The sequence below is a fragment of the Vicugna pacos genome, chromosome 12 (genome assembly GCF_048564905.1).
Source record: "Vicugna pacos chromosome 12, VicPac4, whole genome shotgun sequence".
Taxonomy (NCBI): Eukaryota; Metazoa; Chordata; class Mammalia; order Artiodactyla; family Camelidae; genus Vicugna; species Vicugna pacos.
This window is the reverse complement of record NC_132998.1, coordinates 61,787,383-61,813,680: the sequence shown is the minus strand read 5'-3', so window position 1 is coordinate 61,813,680 and position 26,298 is coordinate 61,787,383. Positions and strand designations below refer to the sequence as shown.

General features: G+C 46.3%; 1 protein-coding gene across 9 annotated transcripts in view; it reads left to right on the top strand.

Annotated features, from left to right (window-relative positions):
* The window catches only part of EFCAB6 (EF-hand calcium binding domain 6), a 208,676-nt gene that overhangs the window by 89,387 nt on the left and 92,991 nt on the right, over positions 1-26,298 (top strand). For 8 of the 9 annotated variants that reach the window (XM_072973643.1, XM_072973647.1, XM_072973644.1 and 5 more), the window contains 7 exons: positions 2,166-2,276; positions 4,383-4,488; positions 9,940-10,107; positions 12,435-12,494; positions 12,590-12,750; positions 18,410-18,583; positions 20,143-20,311. In XM_072973643.1, the coding sequence (XP_072829744.1) occupies positions 2,166-2,276; positions 4,383-4,488; positions 9,940-10,107; positions 12,435-12,494; positions 12,590-12,750; positions 18,410-18,583; positions 20,143-20,311 (949 nt within the window). The remainder of the gene's footprint in view (positions 1-2,165; positions 2,277-4,382; positions 4,489-9,939; positions 10,108-12,434; positions 12,495-12,589; positions 12,751-18,409; positions 18,584-20,142; positions 20,312-26,298) is intronic. The other variant, XM_072973645.1, reaches the window with a different exon arrangement.

Sequence of the window (26,298 nt, the reverse complement as noted above, 5' to 3'; positions counted from 1 at the left end):
GATATGTATTATGTCTACCTGTATTGACCTATGTTATAAACCTCACAAAATAATGGGGTGTTGTTTTTTTTTTTTTTTTGCTTTAAATAGCTATAAAGAAATTAAGAAGAAAAAGGCAAAAAAAATAGCTTTTTGTATTTTTCCAGCTATGTACTACATCTGATACTCCTTTTATTCCCTTCTGAGGAGCCAAGTTCTCCATCTGCTATCATTTTCCTTCAGCCTGAAGACTCTCCATAGTTGGGATACTGGTGTACTGAAGACGGGTTCCCTTAATTTTCTTTTATTTAGGAAAGTCTTTATTTCTCCTTCATTTTTGAATGAGATTTTCTTAGATGGAAAACTTTTGGGTAACTTCTTTCTTTCTGCACTTATATGATGTTCCCCTCCTTTTGGCTTCCGTTGTTTTGGATGAGAAGTCGTATGTTAAACTGTTGTCCTCCTGTATGTAATAGTACGTTTTCTCTTGTTATATTCAAGATTCACCCTTTGAACTTGACTTTCAGCTTTGTAACTGTGACGTACCTTGGCATGGCCTCTTTCAGGCATACGCTGCTTGGTGTGTGTTGAGCATCTTAAATCTGTAAATGTGTGTCTTTAATAAAATTGGGGAGAAATTTTGGTCTTTATGTCGTCAAGTATTTTTTCTGCCCCATTCTTTCTCTCCTCTCCTTCTGTGATTCCAATTGCATGTATCTAAGACTGTCTCTATTCATTTTATACATGTATGTTTACTCTGTGTTTGTTAAATTGGATGGTTTTTGTTGATGTGTATTTAAGTTAACTCACTCTCTTCTCTAGCTTCTCCATTCCTCTGTTAACTCTGTCAAGTGATTTTTAAATATTTCAGATAGTATTTTTTTCACTGAAGTAGAGTCAGTTTACAATGTTGTGTCAATTTCTGGTGCACAGCATCATGTTTCAGTCATTTACATACACACATATATTTGTTTTTATATTCTTTTTCATTATAGGATACTACGAGATACTGAATATGGTTCCCTGGGCTACACTGAGGACCTTGTTGTTTATCTGTTTTATATACAGCTGCAGACTTGATTTAAATGTGGGTGGTGCTCCCTCCCCTGTTGCGGGCAAGAATAAAAGGGTCAAAGGTGGCTTCTCCTCTCTGTCCCCCATTGCACCTCCCTCCTTCCTCATGCTGCAGACTCGGTTTCTGACTCCCCCAGGGCTGAGCGCACAGAGGAAGGAGCGGAAGGAAGGGCTGTAGGAACCTGTGACTGTTGGGCTGTTTATTTTTGCCTTTCTTTTTATTGCCTGGGTAGACTGCCCTAGAAGAACATTCTGGCAATTTGTTTTTGAAATGTTTCCAATTATCCTTACTAAGACTCTAAATCAATGCTAGTTTTCCATTACCGCACTTCCAGTGGCTTAAAACAACACAAATAATATCCTTTTACAGTTCAGTAACTTAGAAGCCCGACACGGGCCTCACGGGGCTAAAATCCAGGTGTCAGCAGGGCCGCGTTCCTTCTGGAGGCTCAGAGGACAAACCCATTTCTTGCCTCCTCCAGCTTCTCCAGGCTGCCTGCATTCCCTGGCTTGTGGCCCCCTCCCTACACCTTCAGTGTCACCAGTGTTGCATCTCCTTAACCCTTCTCCTGCTGTGACATCTTTTTCTGGCTGCAGCTGGGAAAAATGATTTTAACAACTCCTGTGTTTACTCTGGGCCCACCTGGATCACCCAGACCACTCTCCCCGTCTCACGGTCCTTACCCTTAGTCATATCCGCAAAGCCCCTTTTGCCACACGAGTTCACATCAGCACAGATCCAAGGGTTAGAACGTGAACATCGTGGGGTCTTTATTCTGCCTGCCACTGTAACTGAGCTCTCTGAAGGATGAATTTGAAAAAATTACTTCACAGACATTAGAATTTTAATCAATTCCCTTTGTTTCTTCCTTCAGTGTATGTTACTGCTAACAGAATATGGAGACAAGGAGATGTGTAATCAGTTTGATTTTTCCTTGCTTTCAAAAAATCAATTTGTAGTACTATTTTACCAAATTATTTTGTCTGCCTTGGATATGAAACTTCATATAGAGTCACTCCTGCCATTTTCAATTCAATATTAAGCATCTAATCTATGCAGTGTTACAGAAAAAAATGTAAAAAAAATACTGTGTTTGATTTTTTTGAATCAGATTTGGACTTAAAACCACCACCAAAGTCAATTGGAAGCAATTTCTAACATCATTGTATGAGCCTCAGTGGTTGGAAGCTAGCAATAAGATTCCCCTGACAAAAAGAATCAGGTATGTAACAAACCTGAACTAAAGTGAACTAAATTTTGGTTACACATGTCAGAATATGTAAAAGGCTCAGGAATGTCTGAATTGCTTTTTCTTCATTTCTTGAGTGACAAATTAGCCTTCACTGAGTGATTACCAACTTTTACGTACTGATTTAGTCTATAAATTATTTTCCATATATTTTTCTTATTTAAAATTGCCTTAAACCAAAAGCAAGGTATAATTATTACTCCAGTTTCTAGATGGAAAAAATAAGGCTATAAGGGGTCTTAACTAGGTCACATGCTCAGTGAGTCGTGGAGGTGGGCTAGGCACCCCCTACACTGCCCGCATCGCTCGCTGAGCGCTACGTGTGTTCTTGCAAAATTGTGAATAAACGCATGTTTGTTAAGTGTTGTGTGAGAAGGAGCAGTATATGCTAATGTGTTTTCCAGCCACTCTCCGGGTGGCACAGACACTGGGGGCCACAGGGATTATCTGCCTTGAGGGCCTTTATTTCTGTTTTCCTTCTAATGTCTATTATAACTTCAGATTTATATTATCACTTAAATTGTGGTGGGGCCCCCAAACATCAAAAAAAAATACTTAATAATATGACATTTTAGAATTTAGACTTTTGCTCTCAGAACTATTTTGTTTATGTTGATGTGCACCCCGGATAGATTGTCCTATATAAATCTTAAAGAGAAAGGCAGGCTTTATAATCTGGGCACGTTCGTTGAAAGCACTGTGCTCTACTGTAAAGTGAAATACACCACAGAGTTAATGTGCACTTCACGGGGTCCTATCCCTGTCTCGGGGATTTGTGAATATTTAATGAACTGCCCGGGTTACCAGCCTTCCAGGTATTCGGAGCCCCTGCGCTCCCATACATTCTGTTCCTGGGACGCCGCTCTGTGAGTTTATTTCTTAAGTGAAGTTACTTCCGTCCCTTTACAACTTTCTTGTGTCACAGCACCTTGCTCAAGACTGTAAGAATTAAACTGTGAATTTTATTTACTTTACAACACTGATTCTCAACTGGGGACAATCTTAGCAATGTCACAAGACGCTTTTGGTTGTCGCAGCTGGGGTGGAGTTCCAGGACAGGCCTCCCCACCCCCCCAACGCACTCGAGGACTACCCAGCCCCCGCCATCAGTGGTCTCGCGGTGGACAAAACTGATGCACAAAGTGCCCACTCTCGTCAGTGCTTGTGGTCGTCAGAAAAGCCAGGTTGTAACAAGTCACAGGAGGAACTCAGACTCAGCATTTCCACCACTTTATATGTTTCTTCGAAGTGGTCGTTATATGTTTTCCCACAACTAGGAAAAGCTAAGGTGGCTGTAAAGATGCAGCGTTAAAATCCCCTACACAATTTGAGAGTCGGTCAGCAGTCAGGCTGATGAGCTTTCATTCTTTCTTTAGTGGGAAATGTCAGCCTGTCTAATTAAACACTGAAAAGGGAGGCCAACAGGAGTGTATTAATATGAGATTCTCCAGCCCCCTTTCTGATCAGAGTCCCTATGGGAGTTGGCTTAGGTCTCCAGAGTGGACGATCAGAGGCCTTCAAGAGGACACATCCTGGACCGGAGCTCAGGGGGTGAAAGCAACAGGGAAGAAACGGGGAGGGGCCTGATGCTATAGGTGGTCACAGTGTTTGTGGCCATTGTCATGGGGGGTGGAGAGAGGCTGTGAAGGTTGGCGTCCTCACTGTTTCAAAGCTGGAAGTGTGTGCCTTCAATTACCACGTGGGTGAGGGGGCCTCAGCTTACAAGCAGGTATTAGGCTCAGCAGTGATCGTGGCGTCTTTCCTGGTCCTTTTTGAGACCAAAGGCACAGATTGGCAAGACGACTGGTCACAGCTACCCGCCCAGGAAGGGGAGGGCGATGGCACAACCAAGCTCACTGACGCCTGTGGGAATTGCAGCCATGCTGGCCCCCCTTACTAGGTGTCACGCTGAGCGAGTGACAGACGGGCCCGCACAAACACATCACACGTTCAGGGAGGGAAGCCGTCCAGAAATAAAGCACTGTTATCGTTGCTTTTAGGGCGATTTTTTTTTTTTGCATTAGGGACAAAGTTCAAGAACATAATCTCATTCCTGTGTTTTTCTTAATTCTTTTGCAGCATCAACTCTAGAAATCAGTCTCGCAAGGAAAATGTCATCACAAAGTTACTTAGACATGAAGATCACTATGTGTCTTTGAAGAAAGCACTGCTGATCATCAATGCTGTAAGGTTTTGAAACCCATCTCGGGTGAAAAACTCATTGTTTCAAAGAATGCTAGCACATAAAATGGGGCCAGTAAAAACTATATTCATTCGTTTATCCATCCAACAAACATGTTTTGAGCTCCCATTACATGCTGGGAATGACTCTGAGTGCTCAGGGATACAAAGCGTGACCTCAAGAGCTGGGTCTGGTTGGGAAGACAGAAGACATAAAATTTACCGCAGTACAGTAAGATAAATGCCAGCGAGTGAGAGCCGTGTGTGGCGCGGTTGTTTAGGATGGAGTGACCGATCATCATTAGCTGTTTAATTCAGGAATAATCCAGACCAACTGACCCTTCCTCCCACTCCCCAGCCTAGAGTTTATGGGTCCATAACTGACTTGTAACCCATAACGGGACCATTTTCTTAGTTCCAAAATAGCCTATTTCATTGTTTAATTGTACTGCAGAGGGAGACTTATTCATGAATTTGCAGCTTGTCTTAACTGTTAGCGCCCATCCTGCTGTACTGCTGATTTCAGACGGCAGCGTTCGGAGGCTCCCAGTGCACAGCAACATTTGCCAAGTGGTTTACTGAGCACGTCCAATAACGGAGTCTCCGGAGAATAACCAGGAGTACAGTGAATTACTTTGCCTCAGACTCAAACATGAGCGTGTACAAATGAGGAGTTTCTTGGCCTCAGTGCCGACCTTACAAAGCCCACCGACCAAGGGGCAGCGCCCTGGGGCAGCCCACACCACCTGGGGGTGGACTTCAGGGTTTGGGGTTCACTCTCTGTTCGAGGCCACAGCCCCACACCTCTGTCCATCTAGAATGCCGCTGCGCTGTGTAGATTCAGGGGTCCTGTCTTCCTGGGGGAGACGCGCTGGCTGGTGTACCTGCTGCAGTTAATCCTTAGGCCAACACGACCTGTCCTCTGAGAGCGGACAACAGTGACTGCTTCCCGGGCCCAGGCCCTGTTTTCGGTGACGTTCTGGTGTTCATTCACCTCAGCCTCTTGGCACCTCTGTCAGGTGGACACTGTCATTGTCTTTGTCTGCTCTTCTCATCTTATCCTCCTGGCTCAGGAAAGGGAGCATGGGGTTAAGTGACCGGCCTGAGGCTCCCAGCTCGTTAGTGGGGGTGGGGGCGGGATCCCCACCAGCTGCTCCAGAGCAGGGACCCGCCAGTGCGGGAAAGATGAGTGAAGGCTTCTGTGTGTTTGCTCACCTCAGCTTCTGTCAGTGTGTTGAAGAAGTAATTTAATTAAAAATAGTGAAACCTTCATCTCCACTAATGCCAACTACTCCCAACAGCAGACTATTTAACAGTCACTGATGTTCGACAAACAGCCTGATCAACACCCACGTAAGAAGGCGAGGAACTGAGTGCCCGCCCCACACTAGGCCCGGCCGTGGGCACTTAGGCTGAACCACAGATGAATAAGGTTAAGTCCCTGCCGGGGATGAGCTCACGCTCTGGAGAATCACACAAGAGCCACAGCCATCAGATACCTTGGACAGGCAGAGTGTGTGGTTTCCCTTTGGGACGCCTGTCCCCACCCCCAACCCCTGACCATTTGTCTGGGTCTTCACAACATTCTGGGACCTGAAAGGAGAAGGAGACGGAGAGGGAGAGCCGGGAGTGGGCAGGGATGGCATTCGCCTGGCTGCAGAGGACAGCCGTGGGAAACAGGTCCCCCTCCTGCTGTAGAGACGGACGCAGACTTATTAGGAGACTCTCTTAACCTGCTCCAAGTCACACATCCCACGTAGCTGCGTGTGCTGCCTCCACACGCTGCCACCCCCTCTCCCAAGTGACCCAGGCACCCTGATCACTTACATCTGAATCAGCTGTGGCTCACTTTCTGACACCCAGGAACAATCTGTCCCCTGCCTGTTCACCTACTCTTATTTCTCGGTGTTATTATTTGCAGCTCACATGATTTCATAAGTAGAAAGTCCAAAAGAACCTTCCAAAAATCTTAGAATTAATAACAGAATTGAGAAGTTCATTCGATGCAAGGTCAATAAGGAAATATCAATTATATTTCTATAAACTGCAACAAGCAATTAGAAGAAGTTTTAAAATATCCTTTCTAATATTTAAAAAATCAAATACCTAGAAATGTAGCTAACAAAAAATGTGCAAATTTTCTACACTGAAGACCACAAAGATTGCTTAAATAGCCATCCTTTACAAATTTTTAGAAAGGAGGAAGAAACACTTCTCTACTCTTTCTCTGAGGCCGATATTACCCTGATGCCAAAGCCAGACAAAGAGATCACAAGAAAAGAAAACCACAGGCCAGTATCCCTCATGAACAGAGCTGCAAACATTCTCAAGAAAATATTAGCAAACTGGATCCAGCAACGTATAAAAAGGATTAAATGCTATGACCGTGCGAGATTTATCCTAGGATTGCAAGGTTGGTTTAACTTCCAAAAGATCAGTTAGTGTAACACACAGTATTAATAGAAACAAGGACAACACTGCATGATCATGACAACAGACACAGAAAAAATATTTGAAAAATTCAACACTTATTCATGATAACTTTCAACCAACCAGGAACAGAAGGGAAACTCTGTAACCTGATAAAGGGCATTTGTAATAAACCCAAAGCTAACAGCATAGTTAAAGGTAGAAGACTGAATACTTTCCCCTGAAATCAGGAAAAATACAAGGATGTCAGCTCTTACTACTTCTTGTCAACATTGTACTGAAGTTCTAGACAGTGCAATCAGGAAAGAAAAGAAATAAAAGCATACGCATTCAGAAGGAAGAAGTAAAACTGTCTTTATTCACAGACAACATGATCCGGTAGCAGAAAATTCTAAGGAATGCACGCACACAATCTGCTGGAACTAATAAGTGAATTCATCAAGGTTGCAGGATACAAGATCAATATACAGCAATCAATTATATTTCTATAAATTAGCTACGAACAACCTGAAAATCAACTTCAGAGAGCAATTTCATTCACAATAGCCTAAAAAGAATGAAATACCTAAGAATAAACTTCACAAGAGAAGTTCCAGACTTGTGCGCTGAAAGTTATAAAACACTGTGAATAGGAAAAGAAGAGGAAAATAAATGAAGAGACAGTCTGTACTCATGGATTGGAAGACTCAGTATTATAAGGTAGCACTTCTTTCCAGATTGATCTGGAGATTCAGTGCAACCTCCATCAAAATTCCAGCTGGTTTTTTTTTTTTTCAGAAATGGAAAAACTCATCTTAAAATTCATTTGGAAATGCAAAGGTTTCAGAATTGTCAAAACAATTTTGGAAAAGAAGAATGAAGTTAGAGTCCTTAAACTTCCGGATTTTGAATCTGAGGCTAAATCTACAGTAAGAAAGACAGTGTGGTACTGGCATAGGATAGACTTAGTGGTGTATGGAACATAATTGAAGGTATGGAAATAGATCCTTACGTTTATGGTCAGTTAATTTTCAACCAGTTCAGTAGGGGGAGGATAATCTTTTCAACAAACAGTGCTGAGACAACTGGATATCCATATGCAAAAAGGTGAGACCGTTTCTTTACATCATACACAAAAATTAACCGAAAATGGACTGTAGACCTAAATAAAAGAGCTAAAACGATAAAAGTCTTAGAAGACATGTATAAATCTTTGTGACTTCGTGTTAGGCAAAGATTTCTTAGACACTAAAAGCATGATCTGTAAAAGAAAAAAATCTATAAATTGGATTCATCAGAATTAAAAACTTTTGTGCTTCAGAAGGTACCATGAAGGAAATGAAAAGACAAACCACAGGCTGGGAGAACACATGTAGTCCTGGTCAAGGACTTGCTTCTAGAATATATGAGAACTCTTGGAACTCAATAAGAAGACAACCCGATTTGTAAAATGGGCAAAAGATTTCAATAGACATTTCACCAAAGAATATGTAGGAGTGGCTGATTAGCACATAGAAAGATGCCCAACTTCACTAGTCACCGGGGAAATGCAAATCAAAGCAGCAATGAGGTATCGCTTCACACCACTAGGACGGCTACCGTCAGAAAGACAGACCACGGTAGGTGTCGGCAAGGTTGCAGAGCTGGGACTTTCATATGCTGGTGGAAATGTAAAATGGTGCAGCTCCTGTGGAAAATGACATGGTAGTGTCTTCAAAATTTAAACAGAAGTGTACCATGGGACCCAGCAATTCCACCCCTAGGTATCTGCCCAAGAGAAAGGAAAGCATGTCCACACAAAGACTTGCCTGCAGGTGTCCATAGCGACATTATTCATAATTTCCATATGGAGGCGATCCAAATGTTCATCATCTCATGCAAGATGAACAAAATGTGCCACTTCATACAATGGAATAGTAATAACAGAAATAAAAAGGAACAAAACGCTGATCCATGCCACATCAAAAACTCCATACTCAGTGATAGAAGCCAGATGGCAGGTGCATACAGGTGCATGTATAGTATGATTCTATTCGCATGAATTATCCATGCCTGGAAGTGAGGAGTGACAGCAAATGGACACAAGGTTTCTTTGGGGGTGACAAAAATATTCTGGAATTATATTGTGATGATGGTGGCACAATGCTATCTACTTATTGAAAACCATAAAAATTAGTTATCAGTGATACCTCTTTGGACATTAAAAGATTATCACTCCCAAACCAGAAAGCAAGCACGCACGCATCCTCTATATTATTTAATTTTCTCCAACAGAACCTTGTATCCTTTTCAGATTTTGGACCCCAAATCACCGTTGACATTTATACACTGCTTAATCACTGAATAAGTCTTTAGTCACATTAATATCCACAATATCTTTCTGTGAGGAAGTGGGGTTCTTTATTTCCTCTGCTTTTCCAGTAAACAGTTTCCCTCAATTTTGATATTCAATTCACTTACTGGTAATTTTTTATTCTGGGGGAAGAAAGTTGCCTCACAGCATTTTGCTCCTAATATGTTTCCTTTATGCAGCATGGCTGAAATTTTTCTCACTAAGTAATTGTCCATTTATGTAATTGATGAGGTTGGTGGTAGTGAAAACAAGCATAATTAATATTCTTAGTAAATTGGCAAGTTGTAATTGAATTTCCAGGAAATTCTATACCCTGTGTGGGTGAGCCACGTGTCCCTCAGGTGGGGTTGGGGCAGAAGGACTGGTTGAAGCTCTCTCTGCCAGCCAGCCTTCAGCCTGTCCTGGGAGGAAGGTCAGCCATTGCCCACAGAATCAGCCTCTTTCCTCACGTAGAGCCTTTTTCCTGCCTTGTTCTGACAGAGAACGTCGTAGGACCCGCACTTGCAAAGTTCTAGCATTCCCTTTCCCCACCCCTGCTCTTGGCACGCAAGTTACATAATCATCGGTTGAAGTATTCCTACTTCAAAGCATCATTCTATTTGGCCAAAACTCAGGCTTTATTAAGTGATGCTAAATGCATGTAATGATTTTCCTTCCCCCCCCCCAAATTCTCTTATATATTCTCATGCTTAGAAACCTGATGGACGGATAACAGGGGAAGAATTGCGACATATTCTGAATTGCCTGGTTGTAAAAATAAGTGATTCAGAATTCAAAGAACTAATGCACACGCTTGACCCTGGGTGCACGGGCTGGGTCAGCGCCAGCACGTTCATGGAGCTGCTTGAGGAGACCCCTAAGGTGAGCGTTACCATGACTTCATGTCTGCTTTTCTATTTATGGTGGGAAATTTAAGCATGCTTAGGGAAATAAAAGATGCAGGTGAAATGTGGTTTAAATAAATGAATGACTTCACTTTTTCAGCTGAGTTAATTTTTATCTTAAGCAAGAGTTAAGTGTTTAAAAGTTGTTTGATTTCAACTTTTAGTTTCTAAACCTCATGAAAAGATGATCTTTGGCATTTCTGAAAACCTTTCCTTGAATGACGGCACCTTTATGTGCCAGATGTAACTTCTTTTCACAGACCTTCAGTTGCCCTGCTCTTGCAATAAAAAATAAAAATAAAAATAAAAAACCTGCTTATTGCCTCTAGTGACTAACACTTGCTTTTAGTATTCATTTCTTTGGGCTGAAAAGTTGACAGTTTTATCATTAGAAATACTTCCATACCTTCAATAGCGATTAGCATTTAAATTTTTTAAAAACTTAAAAAAATCAGCTCAGTTTCAGATAATGCACTCAAAAGGCATTAACAGACTCTTGTTGAAATGTTTGTTAAAGCCTTTCTTTACCAGGTACAGATTAGCTTTTCATTAATACTGTAATTTCCCTAACGCCCACCTTGTGCACATCCGAAACCGTTGTCATTCGGTCCTTCTTCAGCTCTGACTCAAAAGTGGGTCCCAGGGCTCTTTCACATGCAGAAACCAACCACTGCGACTTCTCCAGAATTCTGCTGTGGGACAGACCCTGTGTTAGCGCTCGTAAATCATTACCTCTGACTGTCACATCCTCCCTGCATGTAGCCATCTTACTTTCTTTAAAAGCAAAAATATAGACACGGAAGCAATCTGCCCTCCACGTGGCCAGCAGTGTGATCTTTGTACCAATCAGATCCTGGCAGCCTCGGTGCTCAAACCCTCCAGTGGCTTTGGGACCCGTAGGACGAAGCAGAACTTCCCAGCGTGGTTGATGAGGTACCACGTGGTCCAGCCCTGCTGCCCCTCACAGGGTCTCCTCGCCACCACCAGTCGGGTCCTCGGCTCCCCCCGGGCTCCCTCCGCCAACCTTGGCACCTGCAGCTCCTGCCAGGATTCCCTCCGCTCCTTGTATCCAGGGAGGCCCTTCTCCAGCTCTCATCGCACCAGTGCCTCCCAGGGCCCCACCCTGACACCTCTGATGACCCCTGTCTTGCAGTTATTAACCTCACACACCTGTGGCAGTCACTGGGTCACACTTTTGTCATTCTCTGTTTTCACTGCCATCATACCTGTAGGGCAGATCCCTCTGCCAGGCACACTCACAAAGCAATTTGTTGAGTGAATAATTAACATTAACAAATGAATTAGAAAGATTAGAACATAGTGGTATGCAAATAGAAGGAAATTAAAATCATCACTAAGTCTAACACTAAGGAATTGTTACCCACTCATATTTTGTTGTATAAACTTAGAAGCCCTTATACCTGTGCACACAGACTATTTTTTGCAGCTTTATTGAGGTATAATTGATATATAAAAACTGCATGTATTTAACACACACAATCTGATGAGCTAGAGATATACTTTCGTATATGATATCTGTTTTATTTTAAAATGAGATCATATAATTGATGACTTTTTAGTCTGTTGTCATTTATTAACTTCTTGCTGACATTTAGTGTCAGTAAAGACCCTGGTGTAGAATATTAGAAGACACAGAGTGTTCCCTGCTCTTGTAATCTGGGTGTTCATTTTTCCTCCTTTTATAAATTTTGCTACAATGACTATTGCAGGGCCTGCTTGTTTTTTGCATCACCCCATGATGATTTCTGTAGTATAAATTTCTAGAAATGGGATTACCGGGCCAAATAATGTGTTTATTATTTTTTAAATTATTTTAATCATTTTAAAAGAGAAATAAATGTATGGAAGTACAAAGCACGAAATCTGCAGAAGAGAATACGGTGGAAGTGAGTTTTCCCCAGCTGCTTCCCAGACGCAGTCACCGCCACTCTAGAGTCTGCAGATTGTCGGCCTGTCTAACGTTACCCCTTGTCCACACGGGCAGTGTGCTTCCGTTATTTTTGCCCTTCTGACAGGCAAAAGTGTCATTTTTCTTTCACTTTGCTTTTATCAATTTCTAGGCGATGAATTTTTTTCATGTTTATAATACTCTTTTCAATAAGCGCAAGTTAAATTTTATTATCCCCATCTTCAGGTGGGAATTAGGTGGGCAGACACACTTACTCAAGGTCTACAGCTATCGGCCATCAGGGGCAACGCCGACGGTCCAAGTCCATCTGCCTCCAAAGCCCCTGCTGCCTGTATGAGTGGTTTCTAGTTACACGTCTTCTCTTTCCCAACCAGCTAAGCAAAACGTCCTCCTGTGAAGACACCAAGGCGCCTCTCCTCCTGGCGTGGGACTCAGTAAGTAACCCTTTCCTGCGTGGCCTCAGGGTGCTAGCCGCCCCGCCCAGGTTACACACGTGCAGCTTGGTAAATGTGTTTGTTTTTTGTGTTAGGTGGAAGAAATTGTTCATGACTCGATTATTAAGAATCTACAAGCTTTCTACAATATGCTACGGTCACATGACCTCGGAGACACGGGGCTCATTGGGAGAAATAAATTCAGGAAAATCATGCGCATATTCTGCCCATTTTTAACAACCGAACATCTGGTAAAGTAAGTTTTTTGGTGACAGCTCATGCCACATTTTCCGTAAAGTCTGTCTTACAATTTGAAACCTTTTCTATGTATTTTTGCAGTGTTACTAGGTCACACTGATAACAGCTACTATTGGTTGAGTCCATACTAACCCTGGGACCTTGGCTGAGAGTCTGGTGTGTGCTCTATGATTCAGCCCTCAGCACAAGCATGGAAGCAGCTGTTGCAGCTCCTTTTCGTGGACAAGGAAACGGAGGCCCGGAAAGTTAAACAGCTGCTCAGCGTCATGCGGGTGGAAGCAGCGGAGCCCGGTTCCCTCTCTGGTCTCCATGCCTCCGGTGCTCTTAATCGTTGCGCTGTTTTACCTCCCAGGGTCTGGCCATGATCAGCCATCCCATAAGCAGTGACTTGAATTACATTTTTGTTTCAGTTAGCTTAAAGCTTAATTTGTGGTGGATGAGCTGCAGCTGGAAGGGGGCAGGGATATTAGGAGAAAGAAGAGAGCAGTGTCCTGAAGGCCCCATGGGTCTCCCACCTGGTGTCCCTTTCACGCCCCACGTGGAGGGGCACGCCCCTTGGGGCGGTCCCTCTCTGCAGATGTCACTCTGCAGGAGATGATGAAGGGGAGGAACGGCCGGGCCCGAGGCCGCGGGACGGGCAGGGTCGGGCAGGCAGGACTGTCGGCTCCGCACTGAGGAGCTGGCTGCATCCGGCGGATGGGGTTCTCCTCTACGCCTGAGAGCCACCTGGAGGGCTTTGGAAAGCCCGGTGCCTGTGCCCCGTCCCCAGGCTGGGCCAGGTGCTGCCGCGCTGACGTCCCTGCTGGCCCTGCCGTGGTTGAGAAGCAGAGCTGCAGGGGACCGGAGCCTGGGACGTGGCTCCTGTGAGGAGAGCAGATGTCCTACGGGGAAAGGAAAAGGAAGGGGCTCGAAAAGAGGGGGTGACAGAGGACAGCAGCAGGGCACAGCTACTTTGGGGTGGCTTTGGGCAGTAGAAGGACAGCTCTGGTGACTCTGGACGTGGAAGGTGATGGCAGAGGAGGTGATGGCGCAGGGGCTGCTCGAGCAGGCAGCTGGGAGGCAGTGCCGCTGGCAGTTAGGGAACGCAGAAGGAGTAAGCCAGTTGGGGTGAAAACACCAGAGAAAGACTCCAGAAGGACGCGGGGCTCAGAGAGGAGCCTGGGCGGAGATGAGACTCCAGGATCCTCATCACACCAACAGTGTGTTCCTTCCCTAAACAAGCACTTGTCTGGGGTAGACGGTAGCCCGTCTGGGGTGAGAGGGCCTTGGGTAGGACCTGGCAGAATGCCACCAGATAGCCAGGGCCCCGGCTGGTCAGGGTGATGGGACAGAAGGACAGTGCCTGAGGTGAAGGGGGAGGAAGTCCCAGGGAGCAGGAGGAGGCCAGCGAGGTCACACTTGGCAGAGGAAGCAGGTGGGCTGAGCAGGAAGCGGGGCTGGGAGGGGTGGGGCCAGCAGGTGCCTGCAATGCTGATGCTCCTGTGGGGCAGGAGAATACAGTGCTGAGAAGAGACTCCCCTGCTTCACAGTCATGCTTTGCGCTTGTCCGTGGGCTGGGAGGAGAAATTAATGGAAAGCCAGAGACTAGAACCAGAATCTGGGGAGAAAAAGCAGACAGAGCCGGGACAGGAAGGAGACCTGGAGGAGCTAACAAAGGAGCCCTGCCCTCAGGACTTCTTTCTCAGGGCAGGAGAGGCCAGATCATCCGCTGAGGGGGAGGTTGGAGGTGGAAGAGGGAGCCTGAGAAACTGTTAAAGTTGGGAGCAACTTCCACAGGGCAAGAGAAGAGAACCTCTCGGGGTCTCTGTTTGCTTGTCCATAAAGAGGAAGCTGTCACCCAGACTGCAGGCATTTGTGTTCTACCTTAGTACATTTTATTTTCTTTATATCAACCCCTCTTTTCCTGAATTATATTAATTTATTAAAAAAAAAACAGCCTTTTCTCATCACCATACATGTAAAAACAGCATCACTTGCTATAAAGAAGTTACCCTAGACTGGGTATCATGAAAACAATATGATTAAATCCTGATGAGATGTCTCTGCCAAAGGCTCTGAGCACAAGATTTGCCATCGCTTTGTTCAAATGTAGGTTAAGAAGTAAAAAAAAAAAAAAAAAAACAAACAAACTACATTAGATATCATTTGAAGTAGAAGAAATGCAAATTTGCAAACACATAAAAAGATAGAGCAAGAAGGTGGAGAAATTGCTCCTCTCACGTGTGCGGGTGGAAGTGGAAGTGATAAAGCCTCTTTGGAAATCAGTTTGGTGTAACAAGAACCCACCTCCCGCCTCCCTGCCCACCCCCCCGCCCCACAAATGGAGCGACCCATTGTCTCTGTGGTTCTTCCAGAAATAAGTGTCATGAGCACACTTGGAGGTCCAGGATGTGTTTGGAGCACAGCCAGGGGCATGGAGTGGGATGGGGTGAGAAGGGAGCGGGGGTGAGGCCAAGCTTCTGGCCCCAGCACCTGGGTACTCAGATTACCCTGTGAGATGGGGGAGGCTGTGGGAGGAACAGATTCAGTGGTGAACATCAGAAATTCTGTTCTGGACACGTTAACTTGGAGGGGAGATTGGTGACACGTCAGCACACAGTGGCTGGTCACTCTGTTCACCGCCTTCTCCACCCCCCCCCACCTCCCAGTTACTCTCCACCTGTCACCCAGCTCCATTTTCATGGCTCTTGTCAAAGCTGTAAAGTGCAGGGACTTTGTCTCTTCATCCCGAAGCCCCAGTACCTCAGGGCAGAACAGTGCCTGGCTTGTGGACAGGGAGGGCTTCTTAAGTGTCAAGTGAGGGAATGAATGAATGAACTTTAGTGGGCTGGATGGGTAGGCAATTAGGTATTTGAGATGCAAGCCTCTCTTTTCTGTTCCCCCTTGTGTAGCCAGTCTTTGCCTAAACCACAAAGATGATCACCCTGCTTGAAGCACTTGGATGTCCTCTTGCCATTAGGAAAATACCCTGAAGCTTTAGCAGAGAGTGGCTTCCCAGCCCTTCAGGATCCTCGAACCTCTCCGGAGCTTGGGCTCTGCTGCCAGACTGCCTGAGTTCCAATCCTGGCTCAGCCCTGAACTAGCTGTGAACTTGGGTAAGGTACTTAACCACTCTGAGAGTTGCGGTAAGGATCAAATGAGATCAGATGGACACAAAGCCTTTCCCAAGCCCACAGCAAGCTCTGAATAAACGTTTGCTGCGGCTGGTCCTGTGGGGCTCAACTTGGTTGGGCTGAACCGCTTCCTATTTCTTGAAAGCACCGAGCTCTCTGTTGCCTCTGGGCTCTTGGATGATCTGTTCCCTTGGTTGGAGTGAACAGTTTCCCGGCCCCTTGAAGCTCCACGAGGGGGGCGTCGCTCCGTTCCGCTCACCGTTGTAGCGACGAGGTGCAGTGCTCATCACCTCGCAGCAGCAGCGCTTCCTGCCGCAGTTAGGACCGTTGCCGGTGCTTACCGAGCGAAGGATGGCTTCCGAGCTTGTGTTCTGACCCCTGGCTCCACGTGTGTCGCCCTGATACCATGGTACTGCTGTCGCAGCCACAGAGGGCTGAGCACATGCACATGCAGCATGCCGGCCCGGTGCTAAGACCTTTCTGTCCATCCTTGCACGTAATTTTTACAGTAATCCTCTGAGGCAGGGACTTTTATTATGTGTGAGGACACTGAAGCCTCGAAGGGGTGACGTGCCCCAGCCCAGTGTTTCTTATCCTTTGATGCTCTTGAAAGTTACCGAGGACCTTAAAGAGTTTTTGTTGCTTGGAGTATTGTGTCAGTCCTTACTGTGTTAGAAGTTAAAACGGAGACGTTGAACCTCTGCTGCCGCACGTGAAAGCAGACTCACTGCTTGTGTTCCTGCCGGCTCAGGGGAAACTTTGGGGTTTCAAGATAACGATTCATCAGATGATGACGAGATTACGGAAATTATAGCAGCTGTAGCCAAAGGTAGCTAGTCAGGAGCTAGTGAAACGCTGTAAAGAAGGTCAGCTAACATGTTTGAGTCAGATGACAAAGTCATTTACAGGTATGGTCTACCCGCAGGATGGGAATCAGAGACGGACTAAGCCAGGTTCACCCTGCGTAATTTTATCGGCATGTCCAGCTCCTTTAGTTAGTAATGTCTAGTCCAAAATCATACGTATATCAGACGGGCCATCATATATATGACAGCTCTTCACAGATCGTCTTTTCCTTCGTGTGAGAAGAAGTGAAGGTAAAGAAGGCACTTGCTATTTAGATCCCATGACAGTGATGTATCTTCACTTTGCTCTGACAGTCTTCACTTCAGTGAAGTTTCTTTCCCTTATCACTTCCTTGTGTGATGGCAGCAAGAGAGCACCCTTTAAATGGCCTTCAATAGAAACAATGTGAAAAAAAGAAACTGAGTTAATCTCTGAAAACTCACTGTAGCTCCTCGTGTGTGCCCCGAACGTTCCCGCAGCCCTAGGGCGTGTTAGAACCCAGTCTGCCTGTGCACATGCTCGGCGGTCATCAGAGCAGGGACAATCACACAGCACGTAGCCTCCAAAAGGTCCGCTATACATGCTTGAGAGACTCGGGGTGGGACAGACAAAGGGTGCCTAGTATTCATGCAAAAAGAGTTGCGTCCTCACTGTGCCCTGAAAGTGTCCACAGACCCGTCCCCGTGAACGGCCACCTTCTCTTAGGTCCGAGAGCTGGTGCCGGGGCTCACACCCACACCTACTGTGTGCTATAGCCTTGTGCATTGTAGCGAATCTGTGGGATTTTGTTTGGGGCCTCAGGCTTGACCAAGTTTGCAACACTGAGCACACGCAATGTTTATGATGAGAAAAATATTAACAAGCAGAATGTCGAAAAAGAAAGCAAGTCTGCATAATAGTGGTTTCCTATGTTTTTCTCAAATATTTGCACACCCCAAATTCCAATAAAAGACTTCCATAATTCCATACCCAAATTTCCAGTTAAATTTTTTCTTTATTCTACGTTTGTTAGATCTTTATTGCAATATTCTTACAGACAATAAATCATATACTTAAATGACACGCTCTGACGAACTCCATCATGTGTGTAGATCCATGAACCCATCACAAGCTGTCAGTCAAGATACTGAACTTTTTCATCACCCCCAAAAGGCTCCTGTGGCCTTTGGCAGTTCACCTCTCCCGCCCACCTAGCAGCCATGTCATACAGATGACTACGTTTTCTAGGACTTGATAGAAATGAAAGCGTACGAACTGTTCTCTTTTCTGTCGGGCTTTATTCATAAAGTGTAATGACATAGAGATTCACGCCCGTCGTTACGTGCGTCCTCGGTTGGTTCTTGTTCGTGGCTGAGTCGCATTCTGTTGTGTGGCCTTATCCCTCTTTGTGGATCCATTCATCTGTTGCGGACATTTGGTTTATTTCATTTTTGCTGTTACAAATAATGCTGCGCATATTGTACCAGTCTTTGTGTGGACATACATTTTTATTTCTGTTTGGTAAGTGCCTAGGGGTGGAGCAGCTGGCTCCTCCGGTGAGTGTGTTCAGTGGCCAAACTGTCTTCCAAAGTGGCTGCACCATTTCGCTTCCCACCAGTCGTGGCGGGGAGCTGTAGTTACCTCCTTGCCAACACTTAGTTGGGCCAGTCTTCTTTTAGCCATTCTAACGGATGTTTTCTAATTATTTTAAAAATTCAGACTCTGCAGTAAGTTTCAGGATGTTGCTTCAGGAAGAATCCTTTACAAGAAGCTCTTGGCGTGCATAGGAATTAATGGCCCGCCCACTGCCTCTCCAGTGCTTGTTCCAAAGGATCAGCTGTTCAATGAACATTTTCAAAAAGAGGAACAGCAACAGCCGGATCCTTCTGAGAGGTAAACGAAGGCAAAACACAAGCGTGTATGAAAACCACGGTGCCTGTTGCAGGATGGGTGGTTAGTAAATATTTGTTGACTAAATGAGTATTTAAATATTTTATGATTTAAATAAGAAACATGGCTAACTAGAAATGCAGTGATTAGAGTCAGGGAATTTTAGAGCAAGCAGAGATCTTAGGAATTACTGAATTGACCTATGAGTTCTAGAAATTAGAGCTCTGAGGTCTGAGAGGTTTGGAGACTTGCCTCGGGTTACCCACAAACTTAGTGGTAGTCTTGGGGGCAGGACCCAGGACCTCCACCTCCCAAAGAACCCGTCTGCCACTCAGCTATCACATACCTGCATTCACACTTACGCTTTTCCAGAAACCTAGATTCCTTACCACCGTTTAATATTTATTGCAAAATACACCCCTTAAACTGGTTAGCAGTTTCTAACATGAATGATAGAATTTAAGTATAAATGATTGCCAAATTGAATTGTAACAATAAAACATACTTGGGAAATCTATTAAAAATCGGGCTGATGAATATTCTAAGAGCCCCTCCTCATTTTGAAAAACAAAGGCTTCATCTAATGAAAAGATATTATTTTAATTTGCTTCTTCATAGCTTATGGTAAATCCATAAGGAAGACAGACTTCACTTTGTCACATCCCTTTAAAAAATTCTTAAGTCTAGAGCAATGGGAATCTTTTAATGCTGTGCTAATGAAATTTGAATATCTGGGCATTTTAGTGTAGCTGCTTTATAAATGGGCAGAAGGAAGGTGTTTTAAGAGAAAGGTTAAACATTCTGTGAGGAGCTATGTCTGTGTCCTAAAACCAGTGAAAGAAGTAATAGCAATTAAGCATCTCATAAATGTGGGCATTCCTGGGGAGCTCTTGAAAGTTGACAGAAGCAGCAGGAAAGGAGAAGTCCGTTCTCCAGGACCATCTCACCGCTGTCGAAATGGGCTCCCGAGACTGCTGGAGAAAGAGAAATCGTTATCGTTCAATTACACACACGTTCTCACACTCCCACACACAGCGCATAGAGTCTGCCTTTTATAAATTAAGTTGATTTTATGAATCCACTTGGACTAATCGTGGACTTCCCTTCCTTCCCATGGCTCTTTGATGACCTCTGTGATCCAGTTACCGTGAAACGGCCCGATTAATTTAAAGCTTATTAACAGGTTCTGACTTCTCATTTTCCCAGTTCACGAAAATATCCTTTTCCAGCCATGTCTGCCCAGCCACACGCCATATTCGGCCAGCTCAGCGCACAGCCGAAAATCTTAGCATAGGGATGAGGGCATCCGCTTCCCCGGAGCCCCCCACCCTGGCCTGCCGCCGCAGCGAGAGCTTGCTTGCCTGGCGCGGTCCTGCAGACCTGGCTCTGAACCCACAAGCCCTGCGCTGTAATAGGCCCCCAGGTCACTCCACCCACCTGAGCAGCTGTTTCCTCGGTTGTGAAAAGGGGCTGTGACTCCTTGTTGTCCTGGGCTGGCTCAGGAACGGGGGAGGGCTGTAGGAAGCGCTCTGCTGGATCTGAGCGCCTGCTTGTGATTTTAGAACCAAGCCCGCTGGGAGTAAAAGTGCCGTGACCGAGAACATGACCAAGGATGAAGTTACCGCAAAACTCAAAGCCTGTGTACAGCAGCAGGACCCAGCATTCAGAAAACGATTTCTTGACTTCAGCAAGGAGCCCAGTGGCAAAGTTACTGTGCAAGACTTCAAGAAGGTAAGAGAATGGGCCTCCCTGCGTTTCTGGGTTTCCTCTTTTCCTGAAGAAGTCAGTTGCATTACTGTCCTAACGTGCTCTAGGCGATAGGCAGCAAGTTTCTTCAGTGAGGGTTTATTCCAGGGCAAGGCAGATTCATTCCTGGGCATCTTTCAACAGTTTAAAAGGATTCTTCTGGCCAAAAATGTCTTTGGCAACTTTCTTCAGAGAATGCTTTTGATGTGGATATGGCTGGTTTATGATAGTTAAACTTTCAAAACACGACATCACTGATGCTTTCTTTGGCCGTCCGTGGGGTGCCTGGCTCCGTGTGCACAGTGGGGCAGCCTGGGGATGCGAGTGAAAGCTGCTCAGGCCCCCATCCCTGCCAGCCCGGACTTCCCGTGATGCTGTGATAACAGAGCTGTGGTTTGTTCCTCGAGAAAGTGGGAACAAACCTGGCAGTGAAAATGGGAAGCTCAGAGTACTGATTTGCATGTGCTTATGGGAACCGGTGAGGTTCTGCCAGAAAGGACTCTGAAAGGTTCTACATAGATTTCTAAGGAATTAATTTAAATCATTGCTTAAAGTTCCTATTATGATGCCTCCAGCTAATCATTTTCAGCTGTTTTTTTAAGGGAAACATCGCAGCGTCCGTGTGGACAAATTTAGAAGGCGGTGGAATATATTTCCAAGAAGAGAATGATTGTATCAGTAGCAGCTGTTTATCTGGCGCCTGCCCCCAGGCCAGGCGCTGCAGTAGGCGCTTCCTGGATCTCATTTCCCAGCCTCCTGACAGTGGCATCTTGGAGGGTGGGTAGAGGGGGAGCAGGCGAGAGGCAGAGATGGGATTAGACAGCCATCCAAACAGTCCGGACCCCCCCTCCCCAAACAGAACAAACACGGAGGGTCTGATGCTGTGTGAGCACATGGGGCGTGGTGAGGAGGCCAGATTCCAGAAAGACTTACGAAGAGGGGATAACGTGTAGGGGAGAGGAGAGGTCCAAGGGTGGCTCCTAGATTTCTGGTTTGTGGACCAGGTGGCTGTGTGATCATTAGTCATTGCTAATTCTGACGAGAAAGCAACTTCATGGTGCTAAACGGGTGGGTATCATCGAACCTCCCAGGGCACCTGGTCTTAGATTCTAAGCCCCGGATCTCCTGGCACCAGCTCTGACCCCTGATGCATGACAGCCTCCAGTGACCCCCGTGCTCAGCCGTCTTGATTCACAGAGTCAGTTCACGGGTTCACAGGAAACGAGGCATCAAGCAGAGGGGGAAAGCGGCTGCCTCGGAGAAGGGCTGTCGGTGGTGGCTGAGCGGGGACTGGCACCCAGGGCTCTCAGGACAGCTTCTCACCTGAGGTCACCCTTAGGTCCATCAGCTGAGCTGAAGCTCCTCCCATCTTAGCTTCCTCTGCCACCGATAAGCCAGTGTCTCCTGCGTTCACATCGCAGACCGCTCTCCTGAAACTTCAGTCTCAGGCACCCCCTGCCTGCTGGACCTCCCCACGTGGGGTCTGAGAGATGCTGGTCTCCTCGCCAAGGCTGCCCGGCCAGCGCCACTCCAGTCTCAGTCCAGGGCACCCTGTCTTCCAGCTGTTCAGGGCTGGACGCCTGGCGTCCTCCTTGACTGTCCTCTCTCTCTCACACCCACATCCAGTTCATCACCCAAGCCTGTCGGCCCCCTTGCGATTGTCCCTGATGTGACGATCATCCCCCAGCCCCTCTCCTGGCTATCGCGGCTGCCTCCTCAGCGCTCTCCCTGCTCCTGCCATGCCCTCTGCAGCTGAGTCATAACCCAGCAGCCCGGGTGACCCTCCAATAAATTGGTGACAGGACCCTCCAGTGGCTCCCCGTCTTGCTCAAATAAAAACCAGAGTCCTAGGAAGGCCTGGAAGGCCCCGCACGACCCAGCCACCCATCACCTCTCTGCCTCCACCTCTGACCGCCCTCCCCTTGCTCCGCATGCTCCAGCCGCACCAGCCTCCTGCTCTTCCTCAGATACAGACCCGTTTGGCAAGGGCTGTGCCCCCAACCTGGGGCAGTCCCTCCGATGCCCGTGTGGGTGGCCCCCTCACCTGCAAGTCTCGGTCCGACCGCGCCTCCTCCGCCGAGGCGAGCCTGGCACTCCCTCGGCAGACGTACCTGCCCCGACGCCCATCTCCTTTTCTCTGCTTTCTTTTTCACGGTGTTATCACTGACTGCCACCACATTGTACTTACAGTCCGTGTGCTCATTTCTTTATTGTTTGTTCGCTCATCTTCCTCCACTAAACGTATGCTCACAAGGTAGACATTTTTCTCTTTTGGACTGTGATGCATCCCAAGTGCTTGGCACACAGTAGGGCTCTGCAAACGTTTGCTGAATGATTGGATGAACTTTGAGAGTAACTAGGATCCCCCGTGGAGCCTTGACGCCACCAGCGGAGGGAGGGCAGCAGGTGTTTCAGAAGCCCCCTGGGATCCCTAGACGTGCAGCCGGCCCCCACACTCTGTGGCAGAGCCCCGCACCCCTCGCAGCCGTCACATGTTTCAGACATAAAGAAAGGGGAAAGGGAAGGGCCAAAGGCTTGAGCCAGACAAGTCTTTCCTTTCTAAAGGGCTTTTTTGGAAGCTCCTCCCAGGAGCTTTCGCTTACATTTTGTTAACCAGGATTGTGTTATATGGCCATACTGACAGGGAAGGATGGGAAACGGTATAAATATAAATACAAATATGTATGTATATAACGTTGTTTGGCTGGGTACATTGCTACCTCCAGAAAAGCAAGATTCTGTTCCTGTGGGAGAAGGAGAGAGTAGATACGAGGCAGGCAAACACGACAGCCTGCCATCCTCTCTCTTGTAAACGTTTTGAGGGTTCCTGTTACATGCTCGATATAGGACTAAGCCACATGGGGAACGTGGATAAAGCAGAAGTTTCATTGCTTAAGACCAGTGACTCAGAGGGAAACGCGAAATGACTAAAGGCCCAAGGACACATAAGTCAAGATTAGTCTAACTGAGTAATTAGGCTAATTGAGCTGTTCCATCCATCAGGAGGTTGAGGGCTGCTTCACAATCCCAGTTCCCCGCCATCGGCTGCTCCTGGTGGGGAGCTGTTATTCTTCAGCCTCAGTAAATACGCAGAACATTGTTTAGCTTACTGTTACTCTTAGTCCCAGTTCTGGGGTCCTTGCGGGGGCCCCTGGAGACAGACACAGGCGGCAGAGCTCATCAGCAAACTCACACAGGGCCCCCGAGACGTGGATTAGGGAAGCAGGAGTCTGCGACAGCCCAGCCCAGTGTCCCAGATTCTTAGAGCCTCGGCTCCTTGCTGCTGCACCTGCTTGAAGGCAAGGACATCTCACGCTGCTTAGTCGGAGGTGAGCCTTCCTCTTTCCACCTGGTGGAGCACCTTGGCCCTTTGGGCACTGGGCTCACTCACATATCTGGGGAATTGGCACCCTCCCCACCCACACCATCAATTCCTAATCACACACAGTCTTACCCGCCTAGGGGCAGCGACCTCGATGTAAGCCAAGCCCACAGATACCCTCGTGCATCTTGCAGCCGCTCCTAACAGCTCCCTCCCCTTGCAGATGCTCTGAGGGGGTGACCAGCTATGTGCCTGAGGTCCCGCACATCTTCAGCTTTGTTTATGCAAGCTCCACACAACCACCACAAGTCTAAATTTATTTCTCCGTCTTCCAGCAACAACTCTCTGGCAGAGGCCCAAGCGGGACTGTCTTGGCATCTGGCTGTGCCCAAGCTGGCCAGTTCCTGCCCCATGTTGGGCAGGAGCAGTTGCAGGCCCTCGGTGTCAACTGACCACACCTCTAGGGCTTAGTTTTAGCCTTTGTGTTCTCAGGGCCTTCCTCCCAGGCGGGCCTTTGCCTCCTGCGTACCACAGTCTGGGGGCCTGCATCTTGCTTTTGAAAGTTTTCCATTTAGGTCTTTAGACTCCAGCCCTGAACAGTTCCAGAGGTCAGAAGGGGAAGCCAGCTGCGCTTTGAGCATGCCCCCTCACATCTCCAGTTTTGCCACGTTAGTGCCACACCACCAGGGAACGCTCCGCTGGAGTGGCTGGCCGTTTGCCTGGCCCAAACCTGTTTCTCGGTCCAAAGTCCACTCCCAGAATCATCAGCTGTTCCCAGGGAGAATGCAACTGCATAGCCTCAATTCGCCTCTGAAGGGTCGGTCTTTCCGATCTTGGAATCCTAGTCCCTACAGACCTCATGGTTTCCGCAGCTTTCTGGCGCCTTTTTAGTATCTTTAATTGTTGTCTTTGGGAGTATTTGCCTTCTATGAACTGCTCCATCCTCCCCAAAAGCAGAAGTTGAGGCCTGTCAGTTTTGTCTTTTCAAAGTAACAACTTTGTTACTTTTCTTTGTGTGTTTGTTTCGTATTTCTATATTTCTGCTGTTACCGCCGTTATTTTCTTCCTCCTCCCGGACGGGGATTTGACTTGATTTTCTTTTTCTCATCTCCTGAGACAGAATGTTGGGTCGCTGCTCCTCAGCCTTTGCGTCTCTAAGGCATGAGCTGATGGCTGTCCATTGCCCCGGGGGGCAGGCGTGGCCACGTCATGCAGGTTTCAGTAGATCCCATTTTCATTGTCATTTAGTTCAAAATGTTTTATAATTTCCCTTGTGATTTCTTCTTCTGTCTGATGATTTGTTGTGTAGTTTCCACACAGCTGGGATTTTCTAGTTTACGTTGTATTGTTGATTTTAAAGTTGATTCCATTGTGATTAGAGAGTAGATCTTAAAGCCTAAATGACTTTCATTGACCCTTTGAAATATACCGAGGCTTGGATTATGACCTGATATAGAGACAATTTTGGTAAATGTTCCAGATGCAGTTGAAAAGAATGTGCCCTCATCATGGACCTTTAATTTTCTAAGTGTGTCAATTAGTTTGATCTTACTGTGTTTTTCAGAACTTCTGTATCCTTATCAGATTTTTGCCCGCTCATCCCATTAGCTAGTGAGAGAAGTGTGTTGAGGTCTCCTATCTGATTGTGGACTTGTCTAGTGAGATCCCTTTTAATTCTGTTGATTATTGTTTTAGTCACTTTGAAGCTAAATTATTGGGTACACGTAGACTTAGAATTGCTGAAACTTCCCGTGGTTGTCTCCTTTATCATTATGACATGACTCTCTTGACACAGAGTAATGCTACTTGCCTTCAAGTCTATTTTTGTCTGATAATAGTTGCTTCTGCTTTCTTTTGGCTCATGTTAGCGTAGTATATCCTCTTCTGTCCTTTTACATCGAGCTTTCTGGGTGCTTATATTTGAAGTAACTTTCATATGGACAGCATATAGCTGATTTTTAAAAGCTAGAATGTGACAGTCTCAGTCTTCTACTTGGAGTACTCAGTCCATTTCATATTCAGTTACTGGTATAGCTGATTTTATATCTAACATCTTGCTATTTTTTTCTATTTGACCCAGCTGTCTCATGCATCTTTTCCTGTCCTTTCTTGCCTTCTTTTTAGATTAACTATTTCTATCATTCCATTTTCCCCTGTGTCAGCTTTTTGGGGAATACGTTCTCCTGTCAGTCTTTAGAGGCTGCCCTGGAGATTGTGACATGCACCCTTGTCATCTTATGTGTAGTTAAATATAACTCTTTCTATCTACTGCTAGAATAAAAATACTTCACTTTCACTCACCCCTTCCTCTCTTTCACGCTGTTGTCGTCATGCAGTTAAATTTCGCATCTGCACTAAAGCCCACTAGACACTATTTTGTGTGGTAAGTAGGCCGTCGTGTGCCTCCACATTTACCCGTGCTGTTGTCCTGGCCACCTTACCTTTTTGTGTGCCTGCACCTGGGCTCATTTTCATTCTGCCCAAATACCTGCCTTTTGTCCTCCTTTGATGTAAATGTCCTGGCGACCAGCTCTCTGACTTTCCATAGTTTATCAGGGTTCCTTAGATTTAACCTCACACCCTCCTTCTGTCCAGGACCCCATCCGGGATCCCACATCACGTTTAGTCATCATGTCTCCTTAGGCTCCTC